The 10,031-nt window shown below is 39.5% G+C and overlaps 1 protein-coding gene across 1 annotated transcript; it reads left to right on the top strand.

Moving 5' to 3' along the window:
* Positions 1-1,075: 1,075 nt before the first annotated feature.
* serinc2l (serine incorporator 2, like) lies at positions 1,076-9,806 on the top strand. Its single transcript, XM_030073401.1, has 10 exons — positions 1,076-1,208; positions 1,967-2,128; positions 2,547-2,734; positions 3,004-3,083; positions 3,255-3,392; positions 3,584-3,753; positions 4,656-4,746; positions 6,491-6,641; positions 6,790-6,999; positions 8,011-9,806. The coding sequence occupies exons 1-10, from the start codon at positions 1,170-1,172 to the stop codon at positions 8,147-8,149; spliced, it is 1,368 nt and encodes a 455-aa protein (XP_029929261.1). The 5' UTR covers positions 1,076-1,169; the 3' UTR covers positions 8,150-9,806.
* The last annotated feature ends 225 nt before the right edge of the window (positions 9,807-10,031 follow it).

Genomic DNA, 10,031 nt, shown 5'->3' with positions numbered 1-10,031 from the left:
AATGGATGAGAGTGAAGTTGTAATCCTTGCAGCTGCATCATACATCTTTGTCATATTTTGATGTAATATACATTTTCAGTTTATGCCTGAAATTTGTATCTCTGTTTATCTACTGACATTGTGTGCTTGCATGTATGTTTTCTATTTGCTTTTGAATTTAGCATTTTTATTGTATCTATGAACCACATATCCTTTCATGTATGCATTCTGTTTACTGAAATTTGCATCTACATACTTTGGTAGGAGTTGTGAACCAATGTGAGCAAATAAAGTCATGGGAAAAGTATGTTCAGGGATCACATGAGTTACACCTGTGCTGGCCTGCTATTTCATGTCAAAAATTACGGCCTTGACAAATTGAAAAAGGTCACACACTGGCTTTCCTTAAGCTCAGTTTGTAGCCTGGTATTCCTCCTGTGAAGTAAGGCGGAATATGTACACCTACTCTTTCTGTTCTCTGTACCTCTGTCACTCTGCATCAAAAAAATTCTGTTTCCACTGCAGTGGAAACAGCAATGAAAGACTGAACTTAGTTTCGCTATTACAGTGTATAAGTGCCTTTGTTTAAAGGAAAAATCTACCCTAATATGGAATCCGATTTGTGCCAAAAAGATCAAACAAATCTTCCTTAGTGTCAAGCAAAAACACGAATTTGAGAAAGAAAAAAAACTGAAGCTCACTGTCAAACTGTCATCTCAAAAGTAAAACTTATAACTTGCAAGTAAATTATTTGTGTAATGGGGACGCATCCGATGGGGACGCATCCCTGAAAAGCCCACATGAGATGTAAGCAAAGCCCACAAGGAAGGCAACAGTGTGGTCAGTGAATAAAGGGTATATTATCAAAAACATTAAAAAAAAAAAAAAAAAAAAAAAATCAATACATGCCAATAACTGCCTTTTTTTTTTTTTTTTTTTTTTTTTTTGGTATCCAACCCTTCAATGTAGGTTAATTTCACTCTACGCCATCATCTGTTCCTTCGTCGCCACTTGATTTATTATTCTGAAAAAAACTTGTCATTTAGGGTTGTCGTGAATACCTTTATTTTGAAAACCACAGACAGGAAGTAGTTGTCGTGCCAGTCTCGTCTGAACAAGCGGTGGGGTTCACGGAGCTAACAGAGGTCGTCGTTTCCATCCACACCTGGTTTTGACGTTTTGATATCAAAATGGGGGCTTGTCTGGCGTTATGTTCCTTAGCCAGTTGTGTAAGTATCTCATGTTAATACAGCTGTCATTGAGCAAGGCTTTTGTGTAGTCGTGCCAGCGTGAAATTAGATAACGTTAACGTTAGCCAGTTAGCTGTTTCGCTAGTTTACTCTAGTAATGTCAGTTATTTTTCGGCAAAACGTTATCCTGGGGTGCATTCACGTATGCTATATCGAGGAAGTTATCTTAGCAGGCTTGTCAATCATCGATCCACATCATTATAAAGATTGAGGAAGTGTCAGTGGCAGGCCGACATTATTTACATCAGAGATACGGGAACAGATACTTATCGCCACTCAGGTGTCTGTTGCTGTTCCTGGACAGCGGCCGTGTCCGTAAACATGAACCAAGTCACAGGATAATAGCTTTTGATTATGAGTCATCCTGTGTTTGTCCCTGCCTCTAGTCTAATGTTAACTCGTAAGAGCAAAGGGAAGGGTGATGTCTGCTGTCCCAGTTTTTCTTCATGACCCAGTAACTATAGGCCCAAGTCATTTTATGGTAAATCAAATATAGACTTTTAGATAACCAAGTCAGTCATATAGTTTATGCTCTCTGTGAACTTCGATCCAGTGCAGGAAAATTGACTTATTTTTACGAGTCACAAAGCGGCTGATGTATGTTAAAAATTCCCCCATCATGATTACTATTTTATTAGCCAGTTATGTTTTGTAAGCAGGTAGCAAACACAATAGTGGTTGGTTATCTGCTAACATACCTCTCTCTTCCTCCTCCTCCTCCTCCTCATCTTTGCTAGGCCTCCTGTCTGTGTGGCTCAGCACCATGTTTGCTCTGTGGCTGCTGTCCCTCCTCCAATAACTCCACCATCACTCGATTGGTTTTCTCCTTCTTTTTACTGCTGGGGACCATGGTGTCTGTCATTATGATCCTTCCTGGAATGGAGGCAGAGCTCCGGAAAGTGAGATTGCAGTTTTCTAGGACCATTATGTTATTTCCTTCAGCTGTTATTGTATTTTGTTCATTAATTAGCTAGCATATTTCCTGCAGAGGGGTTTGGTGTAAGCGTAGGTACTTCCAGGTGGATGCAGTCAATAGTTTTATCTTGATAACAGTAGGCCGCAGTTAATTTCATTCTTACCAGTGTTATTGGGAGGTTTCTGGTTACTACTAGCAAACAGCCAGTAAGATTAATAGAATGCAGTCCCAGACAGTGGTTGTTATCACAGTATTTAACAAAAAGAAAGTACAGTGTGTCCATCACCTTGAAGTATGCTCAGGAACACCAAGTTACAAATTCTTGGTAGTTAACGCTATCTAGTAAACCTTAAGTTTGTTTATATTTTCTTTTTTCCTCCTTTGTCTCTACTGATTTGTAGATCCCCGGGTTCTGCCAAGATGGAAGTACTATACCAGGCTTTGAAAACCAGGTTAACTGTGATGTTATTGTGGGCTATAAGTCTGTGTACCGTATGTGCTTTGCCATGGCCTGCTTCTTCTTCCTTTTCTCTGCAATCATGATCAATGTCCGCAGCAGCAAAGACCCACGTGCAGCTATTCAAAATGGGTAAGTTCTCTAATGGGTCAGTTCTTATGTGAAACGCATGTTTTCAGGGATGGAAATTCAAATTGGCCTAGCCTCTCTTTATCATTTGCATTACACCATGTTCCAACTGTGGCTAGAGGGAAAATGTTTGTACTGGCCTGACACAAAAATGTCTTGCCACAGTGGGTCAGTAGGGTGGCAGAATTTTTTATCTCTGCATGCGTTACTGTTCAGTCTGTCTGCTGTTGTGCTGATGGTGGGTTTGTAATTAGAATTGTTTATTTTCCCAGGTTCTGGTTCTTTAAGTTTTTGATCCTGGTTGGCATTACAGTGGGAGCTTTCTTCATCCCTGATGGAACATTTCACACTGGTACTAACAAGCACTGTTAAATTCAAACACCTTTGTTTCTTAGACTGGGGACACTGACTTCACCCCATATCAGTGGTGCACACACAGAAGTAATATCTATTTTTAATGGACAGTTTGAGGATATGAGATCCATTATGTTCATTGCTCTGCTACTTCCTATGCCCTTCACAGTGTGGTTTTACTTTGGAGTGGTGGGATCCTTCATCTTCATTCTCATCCAGCTCATTCTCCTCATTGACTTTGCCCACTCCTGGAACAAGGTGTGGGTGGAGAATGCTGAAAATAGTGACAACAAATGCTGGTTTGCAGGTAACATACTCAATTAAAACCAGCTATTACTGATGTTTCTTTGTTGGTTTTTGAAGGGCAGGATTCATGTCACTGGAAGCTACTTGGCAGTCACATAATTGCAGTAATAATTAAGTAATAGTTGTAATCTCCCTGTTATTTATGTTACTGAAACAATTTTCCATATGGTGTTTCCATCTTTTAACTTCCAGGCCTGCTATCTTTCACCATCCTCCACTATGCCCTGGCTATTGCTGCAGTGGTCCTTTTCTACATTTATTACACTCAGCCTAATGACTGCACTGAGCACAAGGTTTTCATCAGCCTTAACCTCATCTTCAGCATCATCATCTCTATTGTCTCCATCCTGCCCAAAGTACAGGTATGGTGGAGAGTAGTTCTGTTTCCCTCTTTGGTACTAATTCTATTAATTCTTTTGTACTAATAAACAAGAGATGCCTTTGTTCATTCATTTGATTTAATATATCTTTTTCACTTTTAATTGAGTTTCAACAGAGGAACAAACAATATGTGACATTCAGGGACAAGTACTTCAGTATTTGTTTTGAGGAAGTCAAAGGTTTGCTTACATATTGCTGTATGATAAGCCTGTCCGACCTTTTCCCAGAAGAGCTCAGATGTACTTATACTTTGTATTCATATGGCCAATAAAATTTTGAATTAGTGGTTAAATCATGTCCAAGATAGATCATTATTTACTTGAATCAGTTTCCATTTGAAAATGTCTTTCAGCAAGGCTGCTCAAGTAGGATTTTGTTTGATGCAATATTGTTCCTTGTGATGGCAAAACAAACAAACAAACAAAAAAAAAAACATTTTAAGTTTACTGTAGATTTAATACTGTCTTATAGTTGTGACATTTCTGAATCCAACCTTTAATGTAGAACTTGAGGAACCAGGCTTTAGCAAGGCAAAATATTGTTCAGATGTATTTTCTTATATCGATAAATCAAAGTTTCAGACATTTGGCTAGATTTTGGGTACATCTAGTGCTACTAAAAGTAGCATTACAGGGAAATGATGTATGGTTTTCTGGAGTATATTATTATGGGTTCCATTGGTTTACTGGCAAGACCCATATCGGAAATGCTTCTGGCTCTAGCAATGCTAATATAAACTGTGCTGGTGTTCCCATCATATACAACTGTGTTGGAGCCAGGAGCTGCACTGACCAAATTCTTACAGGACATTTTATGTTTTATGGAGGCAGTGGTGCAGTGGTGTGGCCTACTCAAACCCTGTGATGCTGTATGTATGTTACAGGAAGCCCAGCCACACTCTGGTCTGCTCCAGGCTTCACTCATCTCCCTCTACACCATGTATGTCACTTGGTCTGCAATGACCAACAACCCAAGTGAGTCTCATTCCTATCTCCAGCATGACTTTTGTTGTTAACACATTTAGGATTATACTCACATGTGTTGTGAATATCCATTTGCTGTCCTAGCTACTGCAGCATGTTGATAATACTGGTGAGTTTTGTACGCTGCACTATACAAGTGAGCATCTACTTTGTGCTTAGTTTGCTCATGTTCCTTGGCTTATGTCCTGTGATCTGCTTTTCCCAAGCAAATGCTGTTTTGAAAACAAGTGGCAAGCTTATGGCGAATGTAGTGTTAGTGCGGAGTTGCCTTTCAGTAGTGTGTTATGGCTTGACTTTTTCATTTCTAGGCACATACAAATCAGAATTTCATTTATGCATGGCATTAAAGACTCTTTGAGCTATCTACATAGAATTTGATTTCTCTTTGCAAAATGCAAATATGTATTATCATCCTGGATGTTTTCTGTCCCACAAGGTAAAGATGTTGTTACATTGCTTGTCACTTTTATTTTTGTTGATAATGACAAACTGCTCACACAGACACTGATTTCAACTAAAAAGCATCCAACTGACCACCTTTAGAGCCCTGACTATGGAGATTTGGACATCTTATGTGTTTCATGGCATTTTTTTTTCTTTTTTGTTAATAAATTTAAATGGGATAAAAAGACTGAGATGCATGTTAATACAAAGTGTAAACAGGGCTAGTTGCTTTATTTTTCCTTACTCATTATTGTGTGCTTGCCTTTGGCAACACCTCTTATTCTGTTGTATTATTCCACCAAATTTTGGCGCAGAACTCCTCCGAGAGTTTTGGTGTTATCCCCATACACCAAACATGAAAAACATGGGGCCAGACTGCGAGACGTCTGCTGCTACTACTCTAAGCATTCCCTCTTACCCATTTTTTTCAAATTCCCATTTATACATGATATTTGGCCCATTTAAAAAAAAAAAAACTTCTAACCTTTTGTGAGGCTCTATGTTGCATAGATTTTGCGATACGTATACACAAAAAATATGAAAAATGTGTACATTGTGGTGCAGAAGTGACGTGCCAATTTTCGGAGTGATCTGACTTAATGATTACAGTTTTTCGCATTTGCAGTGTAAGTGTGATGTTTTTGGGATGTAATTCACACTAATGGGTGAACATTAGGAGGAGTTAGCTAGAAAGTAGGTCTCCTCTCACTGACACAGAGATACCCACGCCACTCTGTATCTCTCCTTTTCTGTCTCTGGCCTCTAGCACTGCTGCCACTACATCCTAGCCATCACCCCAGACACCCTAGCAGCCACCCCAAATACCATAGCAACAGCCAAGCAATGCCTTGGCAACCACCCATAACACCATAGCAACCACCTAGCAACACCCTAGCAATCACCTAGAACACCATAGCAGCCGCATAGCAACACCTTCAGACACTGTAGGAACTGCCCACTAATGCCTTGGCAACCATCAGGAACACAATAGCAGCCGCCTAGCAATGCCCTAGCAACCACCCACAACACCGTAGCAACCACCGACAAACACCATAGTAACCACCTGCCAGTGTCCTAGCAACCACTCTGCATACCACAGCAACCATTTAGCAAAACAACTACAAACCAAACTACCAATAGCAAAAAAATGGCATAGCAAAAGGATTCAGTTTAGTGCATGGCCACATGTTGGCCAGTGTAGGCAAGCACATTTAAAGTTTCTACCGAAACTTTAGCCAATTCAAGTTTATTACAATGTCTAACTTTTGTGTGTGATTATGTCATTGTCTAGATCGTAAGTGTAATCCCAGCCTGTTGAGTCTTGTGTCAAACGTCAGCACAACTGAACAAACCCCAGACAGCACCACAGGACAGGTGCAGTGGTGGGACGCTCAGGGTATCGTCGGTTTGATTATTTTCCTCTTCTGCACTCTCTATGCCAGGTAGGTTTAATAATACTAACTAAATCACGAATTCAGTAGTATTTTTTGTAACTATTCCAATGTACTGTAGTGTTTAAAGTTAAACTGACTTTTTTCCTCTCTCTGTATCTTGTTCTACCCCGTCCTCCATCTTTTCTCTCTCCCTCAGTATCCGTTCATCCAGTAACACCCAGGTAAACAAGCTGATGCAGACTGAGGAAGGCAGGGGTTCAGGTGGCGAGGGTGAGGTAGGAGAGGACGGGCTACGCAGGGCTGTGGACAATGAGGAGGAAAAGGTTTCTTACAGCTACTCCTTCTTCCACTTTCACCTCTTTCTGGCCTCTCTGTACATCATGATGACCCTCACCAACTGGTACCAGTGAGTATCTGCCCCTCTCAAGTTAATATGAATGAATCATAAGTAGATATTTACCATAATTCCTAAAATGGAAAAAAAAAAAAAAAAAGAGGCTTTGCAGTTGTCATCTTCTAGCAAATCTCCTAGCAACTGTGGCTGGTGCCATCTTGGAGGTCCAGTGGGTAGTTTTCCATGTGTAATTAATGGATAAATATACAACAAGCACACTAGAAGATGAAAGACATCTGGAAAGGACAAAAGCAAATTAGCACTTGGATCTTTTTTTGGAAGCAAATTAGATGTGTTAACAACAACCCAGTGATAGTTAACTGACCAGACAGTATGGTAGCACAAGCTGACATTATTGAAAACACAAAGGATGAGTCCCGAGCAAAACAGCACAGAATTAAACCATTTTAATTTGAATGTGTTGACATGGCTCTAAGTCCTAAGTGTAGAAATGCATCCAGCTTTTCTCAGTTGTTTTACAAGAGTTGTTGGCCCCTAGTCTGGACACCAGAGGGCGTAATACCTCACCCAAAACATCTTTTTGCTTTCAGCATAACTACAGTGTCATAGCCTTTTTCTCTCTGTCTCCAAATTTGTTTAAAAATTTAAAAAGGGTAACATACTCCACGGCATTGCTTTTTCCTCATTTGTCGTTCCCCAATCACGTGAAAAATGCAGTGTTTCCTCTGTATTCATTTAGCTGTGGCGCACCACCACAGCAAGGAAATTACCACCAGTCCAAGAGAAAATGTGAAATTGAAATAACCATTGCAATTGAGTTTATTATCTAAAAGTGCAGTCTGTTGTTTTAGAAGTAATGATGTCATTAAAATTAGAAATATTTTTAGCATTAGAACCTCAACTTGAATCATATTTTAGGCCTAAACAGCAACAAATATGGGACAAATGTTAAATTGTCACTCAAAGCACCTGAGCTACTTAAAACTTATAGAGGAAACTAGACTTGGTGTGTCATATCGGTTTTGCTAAACCTTGATGTGCCCTCTCTCTGTTGTCCCTCAGACCAGACACCAGCACCCAGGCCATGCAGAGCAGCATGCCAGCCGTGTGGGTGAAGATGAGCTCCAGCTGGCTGGGCCTCGGTCTCTACCTCTGGACCCTCATCGCCCCTCTCATCTTCCCAGACAGGGATTTCAGCTAAAAAGACCTTGTCCTGCCATTGTCACATTGTTGCTATCTTTTAATTTTTCTGGCATGGGATGTTAAGCTATGTAAGGATATTACAATGGAAACACATTTTGTTTTTTTTCATTGATTTTAATATTTTTGAAGAGGTGATCTCTGAAGGTTAGTTATGTTCGTGTTTTACTCTTTTTATGTGCATTGAATTTTGATAATCACTACAGTTGTTACATTTGAAAACAAATGTTTTTTTTTGTTTGTTTTTTTTCCTTGGGCTATCTGAAGGTGCTCCCATTATGGAGTTTTTCATTTAACAATTCACCTTGACTGAAGTCTCTCTATCTTCCCCCATAATATGGTGATTCTGTGAGCTTGATTATCTTCTTGCTGAATTTTTAGTCACGGAACTATAGCAAAGACTCATCAATCAGGCACATACTCAATACCTCAGACATTTCAGATAGAGATTCCCTTTTAAAGGCCAACTAGGTCAGACTGATTGGCCTGGTCTGGGATCCCCCTGACTAGTTGGACACTTTTAGCTCTGGAGGTAGCGAGGGCAACCCTCTTCAGCGCCCCAAAGAGACATGAGTGTGAATGTTAGATAAGGCAAATATGACACACCCTACAGTTCATAACAGGGTTTCCTTGTTGCTGCAAGACTGGCTGCAGATCCACATAACTACTTATCGATGCACCTTGACCCAAAGAGTCCCTAAACACAGTTAGTTTAATCTCTGCTCTTCCTAGTCTGCTCCAATATACAATAATTTATCTCTGGTGCTATACCTTTCCATGTCGTACTGTGTCTGGCCTTGTACAGCCACGGGCAACAATCTGTACCTGGTATAGCAATCTGTCTGCAGTAGAGAGACATGTATTGATCCATAGCAATCAGATGTGCGGTGGTCTGGCTGAGGAGGTGAGGGTGGCCTCAGCTCCACACTGCTCCCACAAGTATGTTGCCAGACTGTTGGAGAGTCTACTTAGTTAAGAAAAAGGAAATTTGTGTGATGTCTTGCATTGTACAGAATAACAAAGCATTTCAGAAATGATAAGTCGCTGTTAAATGGTATTGACTAAACAAGTAGTGTGTCTATGGTCGGTACAGTAATTTTATGCATTATATATTTACCTCAACTTGAATATAAATGGAATGACTTAAAGTAAGGTATTTTGTACTTTAAAAAATGTTTATAGCAGTCTTGAAAATGCCATTTAAAAAATCATTTCAACGTCCAGAATTATCAATTGAATTTCTTGTATCTGATTGCTTGTGCAAGTGAGTGTTGTGGATGGAATTTTTCAGTGTTGTGATGAATTGAAAATTCAGTTGTTATATCAGTTTCATTGTTTAACAGACAAGTCAAACATGGTGTATGTATTTTACATTTCAGCCCTGCTTTGAAGACATCAAGACAAAGTTTAATGATGATCTTGCAAAATTGGCAGTGCTATGACCTATATTTCTATTAATGAGTATTAAGTGCCTTTTTTGCAGTCCTGCATTTCAGAAAGAATGGAATACTAATTCTGATATGTACTTAATATGCCTTGCCTTACACATTGTGGTGATCAGCCATTTTGCATGTCATAAGGCTTAGGCCTATCACATGGATTAATGTAGGAATTATTCATGTAAATACTGTTTTTAATAAAGATGTAAATCTGCCACTCATTGTCTCAGTGGGAGCTTTATCAGGTGTATTGCATGAGAGAAATGTCATGTTTATAATACAAGGACTATGATTATTTGATATTGTCTGCATGAGTACACTATAAAGTGTTTAAAAAAAAAGCTTCTACAAGTGAAAAAGAGACAGTTGAGGTGTCTTGTGGATATTTGTGATTATACTGACTCGTTAAATCTCCTTGCCTTTAGTGGGCCTCTAGAATGAGAA

The sequence above is a fragment of the Myripristis murdjan genome, chromosome 16 (assembly GCF_902150065.1).
Source record: "Myripristis murdjan chromosome 16, fMyrMur1.1, whole genome shotgun sequence".
NCBI classification, from domain to species: domain Eukaryota; kingdom Metazoa; phylum Chordata; class Actinopteri; order Holocentriformes; family Holocentridae; genus Myripristis; species Myripristis murdjan.
The sequence above is the reverse complement of the archived record's forward strand: the minus strand, read 5'-3'. Positions and strand labels throughout refer to the sequence as shown.

Excerpts from the sequence above, each read along its gene's own strand:
- serinc2l (XM_030073401.1), top strand. The coding sequence starts at position 1,170 with ATGGGGGCTTGTCTGGCGTTATGTTCCTTAGCCAGTTGT. Across the intron at positions 2,129-2,546 it reads TGGAGGCAGAGCTCCGGAAA|ATCCCCGGGTTCTGCCAAGA; the intron begins GTGAGATTGCAG and ends ACTGATTTGTAG. Across the intron at positions 2,735-3,003 it reads CGTGCAGCTATTCAAAATGG|GTTCTGGTTCTTTAAGTTTT; the intron begins GTAAGTTCTCTA and ends TTATTTTCCCAG.